The following is a 22055-nucleotide window of genomic DNA, read 5'->3' on the forward strand; positions in this document are numbered from 1 at the left end:
TGCGACCAACATATTACTAGATGTCTAATGTAATGTGACCTTAATTTTTATCATCACTTACAAAAAGTTAGTTAATAGATTTGAAAGCTTGTCATTTGTGTCAAGATTAAGATTTTAAAATTCAAAATTATAAGGATTAAGATTGATCAAGTTGAACATAAGCTAAATCTACAACATTACCCTTAGTACAATACAAACGAAAAATACAAGAATTAATATTTGCTAAATTAAAATACAAGGACTAAACTCAAAACTTATGCATGATACAAGGACTAATAGTAAAAGTTGACCATTCAAATTTCTATATATGTATTTTTTTACTTTTTATCTTGCAATTATTTATTTCAAGATAATTAAGTGAGCCTTTTGAATGAACACCTTCACCCAATCCCAAAAAAAAACTTATTTTAGAATCATCACTGAACAATGCTTGAAAAAAAAAGTCGTAACTGTAATAAAAATTGGGTTGAATTGGTGAGGATGATACGTAATTAGTCAGGCTTAGTGTACTCGAGCAGCATGTGTGGAGATCGATAAATGCTGACCAGTGTCCAGTAAAGAACCTCTTCAACCTCAAGCTCACCCTCAGCTCTTGCAGCATATATGTCCTCACAGATTGCAAGCAACCTGTACCAACATAACTTTAAAACATTCAGCTTCGTAACTTTGAATTCGTGCGTAAATATTAGATACGGATATGTGTTACATGCAGATCTATTCAACTTAACTGTAGTTTTTTCTATGTATTCGGAGAGCTATCTTTATATCCATGTTCGATATACATACATACATGCAGTATGTCTGCTATGCAGGATTACATTTCCAGACCAACAAGATTCAGTGTGACATTTGTCTGAAATGAATAAAAGAGTATATACACTAACAAACATGCATGCACACATGTCCGGAACAACATAGATTCAGTGTGACATGGGTCTGAAAAGAGTAAAAGGGTAAATGTACCAACATAAATATATGCATGCATGCATACATATTCGGCAAGCATAGGACATAGGTATTGAAGATAAAAAAAAAAAAAAAGTCAGAACAATGTAGATTCAGTGTGACGTCAGTTTGAAATCAATAAAAGGGTATATACATACATGATATACATATATACATGCATACCTGTCACAAGAAGGAAGGTTCTCAACTTGTATTCTCATTCTGAGATCAGAACATTGTAGTCTGATGAAACGGCCAACAGCTAGCACAAAAGTAATGTAAAGACCCCAAATGCTAAATTTGCTCAATGTATCCCCAAGAATGCCCTCTGAACAAGCATACAAATCCAACCATACATATAATGAAAAATAAAGGGAAATTAATCCAAATAAAAATGATTGAACAACTTTCATATGCATTTTGCATGTAGATCTTGATAGTTACTTTCTATGTTAGGGCTCAGGATATGGGTATATATCCGATATGAATATGTTCATTGTTGTAAAGTTCTTTCATGTATTTGGAGGATTCTTCAAAGGTCATATCTCAACGCTCTTTTTTGAATATGTGTTAGATAAAGGTATCAAACACTGGTACTTCAAGCAAAATGAAGAGCTTCAGAACTTACGCGGTGTTTCCTCGGATACAATTATGGCCACTGGTCCAGCAAACTCACAGCATCCAGTTCCACTTGATGCATCAATATCCTGAAAAGACCACCATTCTGGATTTCCATGATTGAGAACAAGATCCCCACTAACCTTTTCAACCTGTAAAAACTATCATGTTCACTGTAATCTCAACAAAAAGCTGATAATGAATCTAAATGATCAGAATCAAGGACATACCGACTGTTCGAGAAACCGCAAATCTCCAGAACCAGTAACCCGGAAATATCTTGGATAGATGTTAAACATTCTGAAACTATTAGCAGTACCATTAAGAACTTGCATCACTTCTGCAGATTTAGGAAGATCATGATCAGCAACAAGTAATTGATGTTTCACAACTTCCTTCCCTTTCGGTCTATCTCTCCTGAATTGCCAAGAGAAAACTATGTCCATGCTCTGTTGGAGAGAATCGATAAATCGGGCTTGGACCACTGGGGGAACAAGCCATACTTTGCTTGCATCAGGTTGGCAACATATCAGTTGAATGTCCACTTCATTATAATTGTCTAAGTAGCCTTGTGGATCAAGATCGATATGTTCGTGTTTTACTTTGTTCCATGAGATCCTTTCGCACAAAGTGGTCTCAAACAATGTAAGCCTTCCGCTGCTCGTCTTTATATCAATCTGCACACTGGCTTCTCTTATGGGGTTTGCAATATTTGTCGGGTTACCACTGCTGTACATCTTGAAAAACACAATACAAGCAAACCCCAAACTTTATATATGAGTAGCTGTTGCTAGAGTTCTTCTAACAAATCCGGAATTTAATTTACAGGACAACAAAAAAGAATGTATAGTTTTCAATTCTTACCAGCATAGGGGCCCATATGACACAAATCAGTATGAAGAATAAGCAAATGCCACTGCAAAATTTAGTTAGCTTTGTCTGCTTTTTTCCTTGCTGGTGTTTAGCTCTATTTAGATCCGCATCACATTTGACAAGAAACAAGCTTCCATGGATATCTTCCAACTAGATAGAAAGCTAATATTAGATCCAAAAACAATCAGAGCATACGAGTTTGTTGAAGGAACAATGCAAAGATTTCAGGGTTGTACAACAATAACATAAGCGATTTCTACATTATACACTTACCTTCAACCAATCATACATGGTTAAAGATGTAGTTGTGCAAGACCAATCAAGAACACATCGAAGTTCATAAAGGAAAGGGAGAGCACGATAAATTCGGAAACCCAAGAAATTAGTTTGAGAAATGCTACTTGTTAAGAATTGCCTGTACAGATTGCTTTCATTTGGAATCCCAAATCGGATTTGTATGGCCTGCAGAGCCAGGGAAATCAGCTTCGTGAGGTAAATAGCACGAAGCGCAAACTTTCCGGCATGTTTGTCCGAAGGCTCCATTTGCCAAGAATAGTTCGTGACAGAGTATGTGAAGAGCAAAAGAGTGAAAAGATAGAATATAACTTTCGCAGTGGCAAATGAACAAAGGTAAATGACGCGATCCAGCACTATCAAGAAAAAGATAACCTGTAATAAGAAGAAATTTTGTATTCATTTCAGAGATCTAACCATTTAAATCATGAATATTACATCAATGGTAAATAAATAACTTCAACATCAAGAATTCCAGTATGAGATTATGCTTGTTTATACTATTGATTGAACTGAGTCATACAAGCACTGAAAAAACGATTTCTTTTTAAGAAATGCTCAACGTTTTCTTGAAGAAAAAATCTGTGGTTAGAGGAATACCATTAAGATAAACACGAACTCTTTTGGGAATTGATCTTCATGCTGATAAACTTCAAGGAACTCACTGTTATTTTTTATGACAGATTGGTAGAAAATTGCCACCAAGAAGAAGACAACTAGATCTGCACAAAATACATAGGCGTATAGATCTATATCTTTCTTACCTCCACCGATTACAGAAAGTATAGTGTAAGGGAACCGTATTTCTCTAAAAATATCGGCATGGTAGGCTTCTAGAATCTCACTAGTTACATCAGCAGACGGGGTTAACGACCTTTGCCCTTCTTTGAAGGAAGAATCTCCTGAAGGGGAGGCATATAACACCTCAAAAACAACCAGGGAAATGTTATCATTTTCTGGACTTCGCTCAATGCTTTGAACTCGAACTCTACTTGCAGGATAAATGTTGAGGTTGTCTCTGCATCTTCTGTCATGCATGATCTTCAGCAACTTGTTCATTTTCGATTCAATCATCTCAGGTTGAATGCCATCCCCTGGTGGTAAGTTGACTTCCATAGATAGCTGCACAAAGTAAGGAGGAGTTTCGGATTCCTGTGTTAAGGATATCCAGTACCTGTAAAGATTTCGAATCAACACTTCCATCACGTTTCTTAAATGTAAAAGCAGTCCCTTTAATCTCCTAAAGAATCCAAAATCATATGCAGCAATTTCCTGGTGGTGATTTTTTCTAGTAAAGCTGAACTCAGCTGTCACAGTCCATTCGCCTTCGCTGGAAGTTATGGCATACTGTAAGAGAGTAAACAAATACACTAAAAAAAGAGGCCAATGGCTGATCACAAAAGATGACATGTTCTTGCACGCCGGAAATCCCAACTCCCGAAACAATCCGGCTTTGAAAATCATCCCAAAATGTTGAATGATGATTTGATATAAGTATTGAAGCAAAATACAGACCTCAGTGTAAATTAGCATAATAACCCAGAACATGTGGCTCGGACCGGTATTTACACATAGAGCATACAAGAAGAGACCAACTAGATAAACCATGGAAAGCAGGCTAAAATTCCATAGGAAAATCAGAATAAAGCAACAGTAGCAAACAACATTGTTATTTGATCTCATTTGGTCCCAAATATGGTGGAAGATGATCTTGATTTGTCGGCGCGCAACATTAAACATGTTCCTATCACTATCAGATAGCATTGAATGCGTTCGTTCAATATGTTCACCACCAAAATCATGATTCTCTACCTCGTAAAATACCTCATCATCTGAAGAATGATCGTATGAATCCAGTTTTTCATGTTCAATGTTTAAGAGGCTTGCGAGATTCATGACTGCCATACTACCAAGAGACTGCACCTGTGAAACTCCATCACCTATCAGTTGTACTGCTGATGCTAGTGGACTTCTCTTGGATTGGTATTTTTCTTGAGGCTTTGTATGGGAATACATGTTCCCATTAACTGTCTCGTGTAGTTCATCAATCTCGAACAGTGAATTGACTGACTGCTGTCTGGAGTCCTCTTCACAAAGAACTACAGTTCTTTCACTTCTAGGAGATCCATTCATATCATGATTAGATAACAAATCCAATCTTCCACTAAGATCCTTTCTCTCTAAATCAGCATCCCATTTTTTGGGGGTAGTCTGAGATGGATTTGAATTTACCGAAAGGTTCCTGTTTCTTTTGATTTTGCCTTCAGGAAAGGTGCTACCGCAATTAGTGGTGCTCAAGCTATGAAGTTGGATCAGCAAGTTGAGCATCTCTGATTTGATCTTTTCAACTTGTAGATTACGCATGCGCTTTTGCTCCTCGGATTTACGTATATGTTGCAAATGTGCAGTCTTCCATGCAGCCCTCTTCTCCTGCTCACGGACTAAAGCACTGATCTTTTCCGCTTCAAGATATTTCGATACATAGTCAAATTCCAAGGATGAAAACATGTATGACTGAAGTGAAACCAGAATGAATATTATAACCTCAACAAGTGCAAATCTAGATGTAACATGAAATCCGTATTTATGCAACCCGATCACTTTGCTAATCCGATCTATCATCTCACATTTCCCCTCACAAAAATCACCTACAAAAGGAGACTGGTATGCAAGACTAAGGACAATCAGAGCAAAATTGTAAATCCGCAAGAATTTGAAGATGCTATTCTTTTTCTTTAGAATTTGAAGCCTAATCCGGAAGAAAACTAGAGCAAATCCAAGGTATCCAAGGTGAAGAACATCATACTCTAGTGTTCCAGTGATTAAAATTAAAGCAAGCACAAGATCCAGTAAGTGACAATAACTGTAAAGCCTTAGGTAGTCAAGAAATGTCCACAAGACTTTTGTTTCAAACGAGAGATCACTCAGACCGGATACTTGTTTTGAGTGAAGCATCATTTCTTTATATGTCTGAAACCCTGAGAGACTCGACAAGCGATCCGCATGAAGTTTGAGACATGAAAACATGAAAACTGTGTAATAGCTGATAAGCATTCTGGGTTCATCTACTATGAAACCTGCAAATAGTTTTGGTTAAATAGTTTCACCACTGAAGTAAATAAAACATAAGATTATAATGCAACAATGAAGCTAACAATGGTTGACTCATAATCACTTCTAGAAACTGCTTTATCTATTTGAAAAGAGTACTTCAAGTATATAAATTCTTCATGCCTTTGAAGCAATACAATTACTCATTTGTATACAATATATATACGTATATCCTCTCTTATGATGCTTGAAACAGAAATTAGAACCATTCGAGTTGCTTATTTTGAGTTTCAAATTGTCTATGTATAGATGAAGTAATTTTCCTATTGACCAACTATGTAGAACATTTCATGGTAGAGATACCTAGCCAGCATTTCTTGCAGTAATCAAAATGAATATGGGAGCTTCTCCAACAGTCATTGCAAAGCGCTTTGGCCCTAGTTGGGGAAAGATGCATCCAGGAAGTCAGATTCAACAAAAAAGCCATGTACTCGAGGGTGAAAATGGAAGCAAACAAGAAAACAAATATTAGCCACAGTTTATTTATGGCGTCCCGATGTAAAAGAATGCAAGCTGCAAGAGATGCAATGTAGAGCAAAGATATAGCATTCAGCACAGAAAAGCTGGCAAGAAGCAATGCGATCATGTTTATCTCGAGGCCGAAGAGATTAAACATATTCTCTACCCAGAACTTGATATAAACTTTCAGACTAGCCTTTTGCATTTCCAGCCTCTCCTTTCTCAACATATGAATTTGCTTTCTCTTCCATTTATGATTATCATTGGAACTTTCCTGCAAATGCCCATTCGTATGGTTTCTACCTTCACTGCCTCCTGCAGGATTCATACCTCCTAAAATGATAGTCTTAAGAGATGGGCACGAATAGCTTCTTGGCTTTTTCATTTTTCTTAACAGCGGATTGGCATCTAAACATTTTCTTCCTCTGGTAAAATTCATGTCACCATTTGAGGCTATTTCAGTTGACATAAACAAACCACAAGAGTCCTCCCACCATCCTTCATTTTCAAAGTTGCTCGGCATCTTTTCAAACCACTGAGAGACACTGTGCTGCAGAATGCACGCAACAATAACTAGCACCTTCCCTCTCAAGCCAAATTCTACACCGAAGAAACCGGGTTCATACACCTGCAAGCCGAGAAAAAATGAAACCGAATGGTGTTTTTGACCAGGGAACATCTCAGCCTGGTAACCCCACATCTGGAAAGGGTATTCAATCATCACAAGTGATGCCGAATAAACCAGAAAGAGTTTTGAAGGGATCTGAGAGTTTTTCGATGAAATGGCACAAATAACTAAACCGAAAAGATAGGAAAACCCAAATGCACTGATCGGTGACAAAGATGCATAAAATATGGTAAGATACAGTATCTTTTCACTGTGCCAAATTAGAAGGCGCTTGAGAAAAGTAAAAGCATCAGTTTCTGGCACATCATCCCTCGGTGCGAAGTTTTTGCTTTGCCTCCTCTCGTAACGATGTAGTTGCATCACAACTAATACAGCTAAGGACTCCCAAATGTTTTTCAACATTGAAGCTTCTGGGTTATACCCGAAGGCAGAAGAAAGTTTAACTAATCTGGACAACCATTCCTGAAGCCAAGAGAACGCACTTAACCCGTAAATGAACACAAACACTGCAATGGCATAAACTTTCAGCGGTAGCCAAAGGCGCTTTACTGTCTTCCCTACGAGTTGTCTTTCGGTAATCCACATTAGAAGGAAGAATAGGTAACCAAATGAAGAATAGTTAGGCGTTACTACATAAACTGTAAGAAGGATCGTGAGAAAGACAATGTAAGTTCCACATGATCGGTATGTCGAAAGAAACGTCTTGCCAATAGTATTCAGATATGATCCTATTTTTCTCTCTGTAAGATCCAAAAAAAAAGAAGGATGAGAATATTAACAAGTTTTTTCCAGGTACCGTGATCGAAACAAGCATATGTGAACTGTTTGTATGTGTGTGAAGGAGATTCATATAGCTGCCATAATAAGTGATTCTTATATATCATGCAGCATACATGATGATGCTTACATTGAGAAACTAGAATAATTCAAAAGAAATAAAGTTTTTGCACATTACTTAAAACCAAAACTTAGAATATGAATCTAAGGATAGTCAATCATAACTGCTCATAGATGCCACACGTTTAGGAAATTTTACAATCCCAAATATTCTACTTTAGACAAGAGAACACATAGTCTGGGATTCCAAATCATCAAAACCATGAAGATTTGGGACCCTTTGTAGAAATATACTCCTTTTCAAAGTAGAGAAAGGTCAAAGCATTGTTGGATATTTCAACCTCGAATGAGTAATACCATGAGAGAAGTTAATTTCAGGGGGGTTTCTTGATTTTGAGGTATAAACCGTCAATATAACAGACTTGAGCAAACCAGCTCTCAAGATGGTAAACCCTATCGGAGGGCAAGGAGTGTGTTGAACAATTGCTGAAAATGAGAGCAACATTTCAAACCCATGATTATGAATGGCAGAAAAGCAAGCAAGCACAGCTATCTTCAGGAAGTCCCCAGACTTAGCATGATTAAACGAACCTACACGAAGTAGTCCAATGTAATATTAGAATTTCTTTTCAAATATTTACTTGTAAAGATGTTAATATGTATTAAATAATCTATTATATTTTCCTGCCATTGATCATCCACATCAGGATCATAAAGGAAATTAGAATTAAGTACACTTACCTAGTTGTGAAAGAATTTTCTCAGCAATCGAGCCTTTTTTCTCCAAGGTAGAAGATATAAGATTAAGCTGAAGAAGATATAACAGTGTGAAATGTGCCTCGCATAACAGAATTAAGCATTGCCGTATTTTTGTACCTACATGGTGGCTTAATAGAAATATCAAGAAAAAAGCCACTGAGATGTAAAGCAGAAAGGTCATAGTTAGTACTGATATATATTATTTTCCAATAAAATTGCAGAATCTTTGGCTAACAAACCAAAAATAGTCGAAAAATTGAACAAAGAATTAAGAAAATGTTAGTAGCTTATCTTACTGTATAAGGCAGGGATGAGGCCAGGGTTTAACGCAATAAGGAACAACAGCATCAGCACCATAGCCCGAGAACTTTTGCGCAGTCCGTATACTATGGTAGCTACAATCAGTACTTTTGTTTCCTCTGTGTCTGAAATTAAGAACCAATTTGAAACTTGTAGATTAAACATCGAAACAGGTAGATAAAACTAGATGCATAACAACAAGAAACATCAAAGAATAATTTAATGTTTAAAGAAGTGATATTGGGGTTAAGATATGATAGTTTAAGTAAGATTTCTGGGTAAATATGGTGGTTGAGGTATCAAGATAATATTAGCAAAACTTCTGGCCTTCCAATTGTCCAACAAAGGGTGACTTGGGAAGGAATACAGATTATTAAAGAATATTAGGAAAGAACCAACGAAGGCAAAGAGAAGGTGATCAATCCAAACACTTGGACATTATAGTTTCCTCACCATCTAAAGAGGAATCATCACTAGAAGATGGCCCATCTCTGTCAGACAAGTACAGGAAAACGGAATTGTTAACAAGATTACTCAATGCAACAAGAACCCCAAGGCTAAATTGTGCCAATAGATAAAATCCGGGGATAGGGTAGTGCCATAGCCCAATTGTTTCCCAAATCTCCATGTCCTGAAAGCATTTCCTCAAACATATCATGTCAAAGATTATACAATTATAACAATATGCACCATCGGCAGAATATAATCTAGAATACTACCTGCCATTTCTCCTTATTAAGGACTGTGAAAGCTATGTTGAAGATGTATGTGCTAACAGCCCACAAGAGAATCAAAACAAGTAGCAAGCCATTCAATCGATGCAAGTGATACATTGAGGGGAAGACATACAGAATATAGCCAACATACGCAAGAAGTCCAAATGCATAGAGACTCGCAAAGTGGAAACTCCAAAAGGAAAGAGCAAGCAAGGAAATCTGCCATATTCAACGGTAAAAAATCTTAAGAACACAAAACAACTTCTGTGAAGGTAAGACAAATTCGATCCATATGTCCGAAGAAAAGAAATTACCTAAAGGTTCACTCCAACCCTATGGTTCCTGTTGGACATACGAGATAGATTAAAAGGAAACATGACTACTGACCATGTGATCCATTGATGTCCCTACTATATCCAGTAATGATTGAAAAAAAAATAGTTCTCATGGGACATATCTGTAGAAATCAGAGTATTTTTATTCTAAATAGAACATAAATCAGAGTTTTTATATACAACCTATGACACTACTTTAGGAAACTCTAAGTTAGGAAAGATACTAAATAGGAGATTGGATACTAAATAGGAGATATGATCCCTTAAAATAAGGGATTTTAATAAAAAATATCTACAAAATATTCCTAAAATATTTACGAATATTCCTACATTCCCCTCAAGTGGAGAATATACATTGTATAATCCCGGCTTGAATAGGAATTTATTGAACACGTGTTTTGGCAAAGCCTTGGTAAGAATGTCCGCAATCTGTCCTTCGAAGGAATGTAAGAAAGAGTGGCTGTCTTTTTGTTGACTTGATCAGCAATAAAATGCCTATCAATTTCAACATGCTTTGTTCGGTCATGTTGAACTGGGTTCTTGGCAATCTGAATGGCGATTGATTATCACACAAAACTTCAAAGTGATCCTCCGATTTGTGCCAAGTTCTTTTAGTAATTTAAGTGGCCAAATTCCTTCAGATATCCCCAAAGCTAATGCTCTAAATTCAGCTTCAGCACTACTTCTTGAAACAACAGATTGTTTCTTACTTCTCCAAGTTGTAAGGTTACCCCAAACAAAAATGCAAGACCCACTAGTGGATCTTCTTTCAATGAGATCTCCACCCAACTAGAGTCTGTAAAAATCTTAACAGCTCATCTTGTGTCTTCTTAAACATTAAGCCGTGTCCGGAGTTTTCTTCAAGTACTTGAGAATTCTATTTGTCACGCCATATGCTCTTCAAGAGGATTAGTCATGTGTTGACTTATCACATTTACGGGAAAAGCTATATCCGGCCTTGTCAAGGATAAGTAGATTAGTTTCCCAACTAACCTTTGAAATTTCTCTCTGTCTACTAAGGACTCATCTTCTTTATTGAATCTCAAGTTTGCCTCCATTGATGTATCACCGGCTTACGACCAAGAAAACCAGCTTTGAGTAAATCAAGTACATACTTTCTCCGGTTGATCACAAGTCCTTCTTTTGATCTTGCCACCTCCATTCCTAAGAAATACCTTAGCTTTCCCAAGTCCTTGGTTTCGAATTCCCTGTTTAACAACTTCTTCAAATTGCTAATCTCTTCCTCATCATCTCCAGTAAGAATGATGTCATCCACATAAACAATTAGGATAGCTTTCTTATTTGTAGAAGTTACCTTGATGAAAAGCGTATGATCGGCAAGGGACTGCTTGTAGCCATTTTGAAGAATGACTTTAGTGAACCTCTCGAACCAAGCTCTAGGTGATTGTTTTAACCCGTATAGAGACTTGTTGAGCTTGCAAACCTTGTTGCTACCTTCAATAGACTTTGAGCCAGGTGGCAATTGCATATAGACTTCTTCCTCAAGCTTGCCATTAAGAAATGCGTTTTTTACATCAAGTTGGTGTAATTTCCAATCGCAATTTACAGCCAAACTTAGGAGTACTCGAATAGTGTTAAGCTTTGCCACAGGTGCAAAAGTTTCTGTGAAGTCTATCCCATATGTTTGCGTGAAACCTCTGGCCACTAGTCTAGCTTTGTATCGTTGGATACTGCCATTGGAGTTATACTTTACAGCAAAGATCCATTTACAGCCGACAGCCTTTTTTCCTTGAGGAAGGTCTGTAATGGTCCAAGTAGCATTTTTCTCTAGTGCACAAATTTCCTCTTCAATGACCCTTCTCCATTTTGGATCCTTTAGAGCTTCAGTTATGCTTGTGGGAACCTGTTCTTTATCCAAAGTTGCTGTAAATGCTTGAAAAGACGGCATCAATGAATTATAACCAGTAAATTTTTCAATAGGATGCTTGGTGCACTGTCTAACCCCTTTTCTAATAGCAATAGGAAAGTCATCTAGAGTAGTGGACTTACTGATTTCTTCTTCCATTTCGGCAACTGGACCCAAATCCAATTCTCGGCAAGAATCAGATTGCAAAAGCAGTCTCGTGGATATGTCTTCTTTTCTTGTGTAGACACGAAGTTGTTTGGGTGGTGGTGTTTTTGAAGACCACAATTGGAGTCGGTGTATTTTCGGAAGAGTGTTTAAAGTGGGTGTAGGTGAATTAGTCATAGGTACTACAGAGAATCAATGGGAGCATTCACAGGTGACAGATCTGCAGGTAATGACGAACAAGATGGCAATTCTAAAGGTTGAGAATGAATATTAGGAGGAGATACCTGTTGTGGCTGAAAATCACTCCATGTGTCCCCCTGAATTTCAGCCTGAGTGAAATAGGAATCCTGCTCATAAAATGTTATATCCATAGTGGTGAAAAATCGTTTAGAAGGAGGATGATAGCATTTATAACCCTTCTTAAGTGAAGAATACCCAACCAATACACATTTTAAAGACTTAGGATCTAACTTGGACTTATTAGGAGCAATATGTTGGATAAAAACAAGTCAGCCAAAAATTTTAAGTGGCGAATGGAGGAGATAGGCTTAAAATGAGGAAAGTCTGCAAAAATATAGATTGAGGCGTTTGAAATTTTAAAACCTTACTAGGCATCCGGTTGATTAAATATGTGGCGAGATAATAAGGCTTCCCCACAAATATTTAGGAACATTAGTGGTAAATAGAAGAAAACGAGTAACTTCAAGAAGGTGCCTATTTTTCTTTCGGCAATGCCGCTTTTTTGTGGGGTTCCAACACAAGAACTAATCTGAACTATGCCCTTTTCCTTAAAAAATCACCTAAAGACCTAGCAAAAATTCACCGCCATTATCGATTTAAAGAGCTGGATTTTAGACCCAAATTGAGTGAGAACCATGTTATAAAATTGCACAAAAACACTAGCAGTTTCAGATTTATCTTTCAGCAAATAAGTCCAAGTTATCCTCATGTGATCATCAATAAAAGTGATAAACCACTTACAATTATCAGCATTCTTCACCCAGAAGGGCCCCAAATATCACTATGGATCAAAGCAAAAGGGTAAAAAGGCTTGTATGTAGAAGGAAAATAAAATGATTTAGTATGTTTGGCAAGAGAGCAAACTTTGCAAGAAAAAGAATTAGGCCTTTTATTAATGAATAGAGCGAGAAACAATTTTGCAAGGTATTGGAAACTAGGATGGCCTAAACGAAAGTGCCATAACATAACAGTATCAACTTTTCCTAAAGCGGTAAATGACTTGGAGATCTCGATTTTAGGAGAGGTAGGGAGGATGTAGAGACCATTATGCAAGCTGGCCTTACCAATCATCTTCTTCGAGTTCAGTGCCTGCAAAGTACAATCACGATCATTAAAAATTACAGAGCAGTGCAAGTCTGTGGACAATTTACTAACAGAGATGAGATTGCACGCCAGATTTGGTACAAAGAGAACATTTTTAAGTGCAATCTGTTCATTGAGAATAACAGTGCCATGTCCCTCTATTTTGCACAAGGTACCATCAGCCGTTTTGACAGCTTTACCAAAGGTATGGAAAAAATTGTGAAACAATGCCTTGTTACCAGTCATATGATCCGTAGCACCAGAATTGAGGATCCAATTAGGAGTCAACTGGGAGGAGAAAAATGCAGTAGAAGGTTACCTTCTAGATCTTTTATGACCAGATTACCCTCACAAGACCCTTGAAACTTTCCAAATAGTTTTTGAAGTTCAGCAATCTGTTCTTTAGTGAAACTAGTGACAGAGGTGGCAACGACAAGGCTTGATTTATTATCTCGAGAGTGCTTGGACTTCCAGTCCTGAGGCTTACCATGAAGCTTCCAACACTTCTCCTTAGAGTGGCCGGGCTTTTTGCAATGATCACACCAAGGTCTCCCCCGTTTGGAAGAGGGAGATGATTGATGGGTCGAAGAAGGCGGATCTTCGAAGTGGAATATGGTTCATCGACAAGATCACACACCTTCGGCTTTCTTCCTTCTTGACCATAGAAAAGCCTCTCGAAGGGAGGAAGAGGAGAAATAGCCAGACCTCGCCGAACCTCGTCCGTGTCCTTATTTAAGCCTTGGAGAAATTGAAAAGTCTTCGTTGAGTAACAATTTGCTGATAAAGAGCAGCATCTCTTGGATCTACCCTATCATAATGTGCATACAAATCTAATTGTTGCCAAAGAGCGAAGAAGGGTATTGTAGTAGAGAGTAATGAGCATGGTTCCTTGTTTAAGGGTGGCTGCTTGATCTTCAACATGATATAATTCAGCAATGTTATCCGTGCTAGAGTAGGTTTCATGGACTGCACTCCAAATTTCAGCGGTGTGGTGTAAAGAAGAAAGTTTCGCTTATACTGGGGTCATGGAATTAAGGAGCCAAGTCATAACGACCATTGTCACGCATCCACTTAGCAAAACCAGCATCATCACAAGCAGCTTCTTGATTTCACCAAGAACGTAGTCCAATCTTTCTCTGCCAAGAGAAAAATCTTAACCGATTGGGACCATTCAAGAAAATTGTTGCCATTCAATCGATGGCGGTGATAGTCGACTGCATTTAATCGATGGAGCATCGGAACCAGAAAAATTTTCGGATTTGAAGTAATCTCAAAGTAGGAGAAGGAGTTTTGGACATGGTCTAGGTTGAAAAAGAAATCGTAACCTAAGTGATACCATATAGAAATCGAGTATTTTTATTCTAAATAGAACATAAATCGAGTTTTATATACAACCTATGACACTACTTTAGGAAACTCTAAGTTAGGAAAGATACTAAATAGGAGATATGATCCCTTAAAATAAGGGATTTTAATAAAAAATATCTACAAAATATTCCTAAAATATTTACAGAATATTCCTACAATATCTATAAATTTTAGGGTTTTATTACTCTTATTACTACTATTTTATGGCATAGAATTTGCATTAGTTCACATTTGTATGTAGTTCCAGAGACATTATGATTGTAAACACAATCAATACACAAGGGATGAAAGTTCTATAAAGTAAAAGAAATGTAGTATACTAACCGGAAAACCATAAGTAAAATAGTTAATGCCGAAAGTCCGTAAGATTGGTCCTCTTAACAAAATATTAGTGTGCCTAACACCGGATCTGCAAAGCATTTTCCACAGGGAGAGAGAGAGAGAGATGTTAAAATTGTAGATATCAATGCAAATCCTATCATGTTATGCAATGATAAATATAAAAACAACCTTATATCATGTTGAATACCAAACTTATAAATACAAGGTGTGCATGGTTCCATGTTTTGCAGTTCCATTAAATTTTCAATACCAAAACCAACTAAAATGTGCTGAAGAAATCAAAATAAACTGAAGTTAGTCAATTTGGAAAACCTCCCCAATTAAATACCTTGATTCACGAATAAAGAATGAATGCTTTGAAGGAAGAAGTTGCCTAGTCAAGCTGCTTGCTCTTGCCGACATGATGAAATCCATTTCCATAAGATCACATCTAATCCAAGATAGCTGAAAAAGAATTAAGAGTTGCAGAAAGGTTAGCGATAATAAAAAAAATGAAGGAAACAACAGCTTTGAAGTTTAGCAGTAAGTTATATACTCACAATGATGTAAAAGACTATAAGAGAAAGACCAGAACAAATTTCTGACCACTCCGATTTAGCAGATATCTTATAGAGTCCAATAAAATCAGCTAGCCACTTAAAGATCCCATAATACTCGACAGGGAGTTGGTATATGTAGAGTAAGACAATGTTCAAGCCAGCATACAACAAAAGGTACCGCCAAGATCTTTGAAACCAGACCAAAAATATAAATCAATCAGTAAACCAAATAACATTAAATACTAACTAAACTGTAATTGTAATCTGATCTCTAGGCATAGGAATTATAAGATGCTTACCTGAAAAGGCCAAGAAAGTTGCTTGTTAAAGACCAATCAACAAGTCCAATACTACTACAAATAAAAAATGGTAAAGATGCCCAAGAGGGATGACTAATTCCAACAATAAGTTGTACAGCAGGCAACAATAAGCAGCATAAAACCCTTAGATGGGAACCTTCAATGAAAAAAAAACAATAGGACAATGGCTTCAAGTCAACATCTAATGCATAGGTAATTACATGAATGGCAGAAATCAACAATGTAACAAATCCTGATTACAGCAAACACAATCAAAGAACTCAAGTGATTTAAGATAAAAGCTGGTTGATGTACAATGCTTTTTACTTCCAACTCGTTACAAACAGTACCTATTGACTTTCTTAATAATAAAATTGGATTTAACTGAAATTCAATATTTTTTTAGATGCTCGAGTAAGCTAAAAGAAACCATATCAGTAATGGATTCATTACACTGGCTATCCAAGAAGAAAGCATCAAGTTTTGGTACTTTCAGAATCAAACAAGAAGCCCTATGGTCTATTAAACTAGTAGGTATACTTATTATTAACTAAAGTGCTAAGTATCCCTTCTTTAAAATAAAAAAGAAGGGTAAACCCAAAAATTATATGAAACCTGAACAGAAAACAAAATAGATATAAAGAAATTAGAAGATTGGTAATATGAGAGGTGTACTGCATAACAAACCTATTTGTAGTACAAAGGAATATAAATGCCCCCAAAATGAATCACTCTGTGAATCCAAGCCAAACCTACTGCCGCTTATTTCAAATAACGCAACTAAAGCTGCTAGTACTTGTACCATCAAGAAATATATTAAAGATGGAAAGCTCGAAGACTGATCTCTGCAGAATTCATTTCATATTAATGTGTAAAATATATAAAAGGAAAAACACAAAGCATATTTCTTGTGTTAGATTTTACCTTACAAAACCGATTAGCTTTGCCCATTGAGCATCAGAAATGCTCCACTGGTCTCCTTTCACAACCCAAACAATGTAAAATATGGCATGTGACAGAATAGTTAGTGACGAAAAGATAAGTGTGTACCATGATAAGAGAGATTGCCTTGGGAACTGAAAACCTATCACACCAAAAATACTTACTTAGAAACTCTAGCTTTAGAAAATGGAATATTTGATCTCTCTTTTGGTCATTTATGTCATGAATAAAAATGCTCTTAAGAACTAATGATTAAAGGAATGGAATCCAGAATATAGCTCACTATTTCTGTCTTATGAACTGCTCTAACAGTTGACATCATCGAAATGAAAAAGTCCAAACAAATAGAGAATGTACCACATAAAGAAAGACAAGTTGAACTAACTAGAAATTCCATGCTAATCATGGTTGCTTTTATAAAATCCAAAAGAACCTACTTACGTCTAGAAATGAGTTCACAAATGTAAATCCAAATACAAGTACATACTAAGAACTTGGGTTTGTTAATCTCAGCTGGCCAGGGACAGCTAGTCATTAAGCTAAGACTTAAATAATCTCAGAAAAGGGAGAGATAATCCTTTGTTAATATACATTGCAAGAAAAATGTCATGATTAACAGCATGGTACAGAAACAAACTAGACGGTTTACCTATTTCTGGAGCTGCATATTGAATGAGGAGAAAGGTTAACAGATCAACCAGAGATATCAAACTCCGATTCAGCAAAGCAGCTGCAAAAGTAAGAGTTTAAGAAAAAGGAAAAAAAAAAAAAGGGAAGAAAATAGTTCACAGTTTTTCCAATTTTGCTTAAACATTTACTAGGTTTTCGCTTAGCTAACCCTTCGAGCTAAATTACCAGCGTTATGAGGCATTCATATAAAAAATTCTCTTTTTTCTACTGCATTCTTAGACTTAACAGTATCTATTCATAAAAACATTTCACTTACAGATATGGAAATATTTTGCAGCTTTCATTCTCTTGAATTAGTTACATTTTGATAAGAAATCGAATCCATATTAAATTCCTCTGATAAGAAAACATGCGGAACGAAAAATTTTGCTAATGAAATTGGAGTGGTTAAAGCATACCTGTCAAAAGAAGCTGAGGCAATACAAATCCAATGAGGAACTTCCCCATAATAATTACCTCTCCTTTCAATCATAAACATCTTCATTGTAGTTGTACCATAACTGAAATCCGGAACTCATCAGTGCAATATTGAATCTTTGACAACCAATTAGAGCCAAAATAATATACACCCAACAAAATCACCCATCATAAAAGTTTCTTTGAGTAGAACAAGTTCTTCATAATTTTACCATCGATGAGCATCGAAAATACTTCATGGTTGCCTTCAGTCGATTATTTTGAAGAAAACAAGACAACCCATTTCCATAAACCCGTCTCTTAGTCGCCAAATCAATGCAGCAGCAATAATCTTCAATAAGAAAAGGCTCTCTTTTTTCTCTTTTATCTTTTTTGTTCCTTTTGGTATATGGGATGTCGTCTTCTTTTTTGTTCCTCAGGATAGGATGAGATTTTCAGAATATTGATTGAAACCAGAACTGGATTTTGTTAAAAATTGATCTCAGATTTAGCCTACCATTATTTTTACTTTAGATAATAACTTAGAAAGTTTTGATCTTTGTGTTTTTGATTCAACATCTAACAAGGTTAAAGTTGCACATTGTTTTGATTTGTTGGGCTCATGCAATGTTTTCCCAAAATACTAGATAACAGAACACGTGCTCCTCATATATAGGTATTTTTGGGATAATAAAATGGCCTTTGAAGAACTTTTTAGCTTCCCCACGATGTTCTTAGGGACCTACGAAGATGTGATGCTAATGACTGTTTTGACCTCAATTCATTCACCCAATAAATAATTGGACCAGTGGAGCTACCCTTATAATTTTCCCAACAAAACAATTACAAACATATGCATTAGCGAAGCAAGGATGAGAAAATGGTAAAATTTGTAAATTGGAAATGAAGAATGTTGAAGCAAAACAAAAAGAAAAGATCCAGAACTTGAAGATGTTACCGAAACACATTATCCTAGTCCGACATGGTGAGTCGGAAGGCAACAAAGACACCTCGGCCTACTCAACAATCCCCGACCACAAGATCTCCTTAACGGAACATGGCCGAGCACAAGCCCGGCTTGCCGGTTCCCGCCTCCGGGACCTCATTTCGAGCCATGGGTCTTCCCAAGATTGGCGGGTCTACTTCTACGTGTCTCCTTACGAGCGCACCCGATCCACGCTACGGGAAATCGGGAAATCGTTTTCGAAGAAAAGGGTGATTGGGGTGAGGGAAGAGTGTAGGATTAGAGAACAGGATTTTGGGAATTTTCAGGTGGAGGAAAGGATGAAGGCCACAAAAGAAACAAGGGAAAAATTTGGGAGGTTTTTTTATAGGTTCCCTGAAGGTGAATCTGCTGCAGATGTTTTTGATCGAGTTTCCAGTATGTTCTTCTTCATCACCAGTTTTGCTTTCTCTTTAATGGAAACTTGGCATTTTTTGCTTAGGAGGGTGCTTCGGGAATCAAGTTTCCATTGAGAAAATTGGTTATTTTGAAATGGGTCTGTACTGTTTGTTGCTTTTGTTTAAAAGAAATGCTTCTCGGAATAATATAATGGCTTGTTTTGAAACCTTGAAAGCAAAGAACTTCCGAGAAAAACTGGGTTCTTGTTTTGATTATGTTGAAACGAATGAAACATTGAACTGCATATACAAGACTCTGGTTTATTGCTTCCTTAACTATTTATGAGCATAGGTTTATATATGTATGTTTATTTTTCCTGATCTTAACAAATCTCTGCACAAAAATGGCGTTTTCAAAATGTTATTCCAATTTAGGGAATCAGTCCAGACAGCTCCCCCCCAACCCCCTTCAAAAGTATTGGATTTAGGTGCTATCTTAGTCAAGATTTTTTATTTGGATCAATAATTTCATTTCTTCTTTTATTGTTTGTATATGTCTGTTTAGAGTAACTTTCTGGAAATCATTTGCATTGGTTGGACTTCTTGATTTCATATTTTTTTTGACGCCAAGGAAGCCTTAGTCTGGGGATGGGGAAAGGGTTGTAGATGTTGGAATTTGAATCTCGGACTTGCTAGATGTCAAGTGGTTGCACGAACCAACTAGGATGAGTCTCAGGTTTGCTTGATTTGTCATTTCATCTTATAGAACTTGAGGGAGTTAACAGTGTCTACCGACTTCAAAAGGTTTAAGGTTGGGAAAGTAGAATTGAACCAGATGTGATGTGAGACTCTTTTACAACTAGATTATGATAATTATCTCTGGCTTTGATTTATTTTGCTTTATATGTGGTATACAATGTTTAAATCAGATAAAGGGACAAATCTTTCTTGTTCTTTAATCTTGGTCCTTTGAGAATGAACCTTAGTAACAAATGGCTTTGATTTTGATTTGGATTGATGAAAGCGGTATATTTAACAGGTTTTCTGGAATCTCTTTGGAGAGATATAGACTTGAATAGGCTTAACAATGATCCTTCTCAAGACTTGAATCTGATAATAATCTCACACGGTCTAGCGTCACGGGTGTTTCTAATGAAGTGGTTCAAATGGACAGTAGAGCAGTTCGAAAGGTTATATAATCCCGGCAATTGCGAGATTCGAGTTATGGAGTTGGGACGTGGTGGAGAATATAGCCTAGCAATCCATCACACAGATGAAGAGTTGCGAGAATGGGGACTATCTCCGGAAATGATAGAAGACCAGAAATGGCGAATCAATGCCAACAAAACTGATTTGAACGATCACTGTAAATGGTATCTTAATTCGTTTTTTGACAATGAATTAGACTCGGATGAAGATGTCAAGGAAGAAGATATTGATTCTGATGATGATTCAAAGGACATCTTTTTAGATACCGATTCTTAAGTGTTCAAAAGCTTTGTCATAAACTACCTATTGGAAATCTCATTTATTTGTAAATTATTAATTCAATAGTTTTTGTATTTTTTTTTCTTTTTTAGAATTCTACCTTTACTTTTTGTTTTAGATAAATAAGATACCAAATTCAGGTTTCAACATTAGATAGCACTGGGAACTCGGCTATCTCCATAACCAGCAGCTTACAAAGAACAAACCAGAAGGTAAATTCAGCTAAACTTGAAACTTCCCCTAATTTTCATGTATAACTTCTCATCTAATTTATAGCCTATTCTTCCAATCAGTTTAAGAGGTTTTAAACCATTCTATTTCTTGATCAAGTGAGTCCATTTTTTATGTTCTTTTGCTTGCTGCCACCTCCTCTACTGTCATTTATGTTAACCATTTTCTTTGGAGGTTGAACTTCAGGTCCAATTGCAAACCCTACTGCTTCCTTTTCCTTTAGTGGTGCAGATGCAATGTTATTCGGACTCTGGTGAGAGTGTCGGATACAGGTATATGTCTAACATGTATATGTTCAGCTTTTTTCAAGTTTCCATTGATTCAAAAGGTTCTACTTCTTGGAGGGCCATAACCCATACCTAAATCTGGGTATGCATCGTGCACAACTATTTTAGAAAACAAAAAACAAAAGGTTGGAATAACAAAGTGCAGAAAGTACTGCCACTATCACCCATTTCTTGAACTTCCTTCTACTTCAGCCTGCAAACTTGCATCTTCAGCTGATGTTTCTTGAGCCACGAGGTGTGGTGCTAGGCAAGTCACGGAGCTTGATATAGCCGATGAAGCACTGAGGGAGGGTAAACAATCTGAAGCCTGATGAGAGCCATGGCTTAACGTTACACTTTTCATTGCATGTGTTACTAGACATTTCATGATGAATTAGTAGAGCCTGTGACAAAGGCCAAGAAATATTTGATCCATTTGTGGGATATATATAATTGTTTTAGAATCTGATCTTTGTATGGGGATATAGGGAAATTCAATTCATCATTGATGCTTTTACTTGGAAGCAATGAGAAATTACTTGAGAGAAGTACATTTCTTTTCTTATCGGACTTCCTAAGATAAACCTCAAGTTTTTGTTACCTAGGGCTGTAATCAAGCTTGCTCGAGTTCAAGCAACAAAGAGATCAAGCGTCAACTCAAAAACTCGTGACTCAAGTTCCACTTGAGCTCGAGCTGGATCAAGTTTACAATGTTCAAAGCTGGCTTGAAAGATGTGAAAGTTCCTTCTAAAGATGATGGAGGGAAGATAAAGTTATGTGAAGAAGAAATAATAAGTTATAAGTTGGACGTACATTTGAAATGTGTGATTCAGAAGTCATCAAGTTTTTATTTTCAAAATTCAAGCTCAATTGAGATAAAAATTTATTTGAGTTCATTCATTTGCGTTATGTTCTGTTGAACT

At 36.6% G+C, this 22055-nt stretch overlaps 2 protein-coding genes across 5 annotated transcripts; one reads left to right on the top strand and one right to left on the bottom strand.

Annotated features, from left to right (window-relative positions):
• Positions 1-151: 151 nt before the first annotated feature.
• LOC108463748 (piezo-type mechanosensitive ion channel homolog) lies at positions 152-18498 on the bottom strand. The gene is made up of 21 exons (XM_017763653.2): positions 17809-18498; positions 17370-17450; positions 16703-16862; positions 16466-16623; positions 15779-15935; positions 15480-15666; positions 15269-15384; positions 14923-15007; positions 9544-9759; positions 9278-9455; positions 8821-8949; positions 8507-8680; positions 8123-8356; positions 6145-7668; positions 3331-5807; positions 2710-3105; positions 2428-2586; positions 1794-2300; positions 1574-1715; positions 1129-1273; positions 152-627 (listed from the first exon to the last, which is right to left on the bottom strand). The coding sequence occupies exons 1-21, from the start codon at positions 17855-17857 to the stop codon at positions 492-494; spliced, it is 7410 nt and encodes a 2469-aa protein (XP_017619142.1). The 5' UTR covers positions 17858-18498; the 3' UTR covers positions 152-491.
• An 86-nt stretch (positions 18499-18584) lies between these two features.
• Positions 18585-21944, top strand: LOC108463750 (phosphoglycerate mutase-like protein AT74). 4 transcript variants are annotated; one of them, XR_008277655.1, is made up of 4 exons: positions 18585-19187; positions 20187-20847; positions 21053-21138; positions 21738-21944. XR_008277655.1 is itself a non-coding variant. In XM_017763655.2 (2 exons), exons 1-2 carry the CDS (start codon positions 18710-18712, stop codon positions 20630-20632), a joined length of 924 nt encoding a protein of 307 aa, XP_017619144.1. In that variant the 5' UTR covers positions 18585-18709; the 3' UTR covers positions 20633-21944. The 4 variants fall into 4 exon arrangements, 1 of the variants encoding a protein (XP_017619144.1); XR_001868142.2 differs by having other exon boundaries at positions 21053-21944; XR_008277656.1 differs by lacking the exon at positions 21053-21138.
• The last annotated feature ends 111 nt before the right edge of the window (positions 21945-22055 follow it).

This window comes from Gossypium arboreum, chromosome 13 (genome assembly GCF_025698485.1).
Source record: "Gossypium arboreum isolate Shixiya-1 chromosome 13, ASM2569848v2, whole genome shotgun sequence".
In the NCBI taxonomy this organism is placed as follows: Eukaryota; Viridiplantae; Streptophyta; class Magnoliopsida; order Malvales; family Malvaceae; genus Gossypium; species Gossypium arboreum.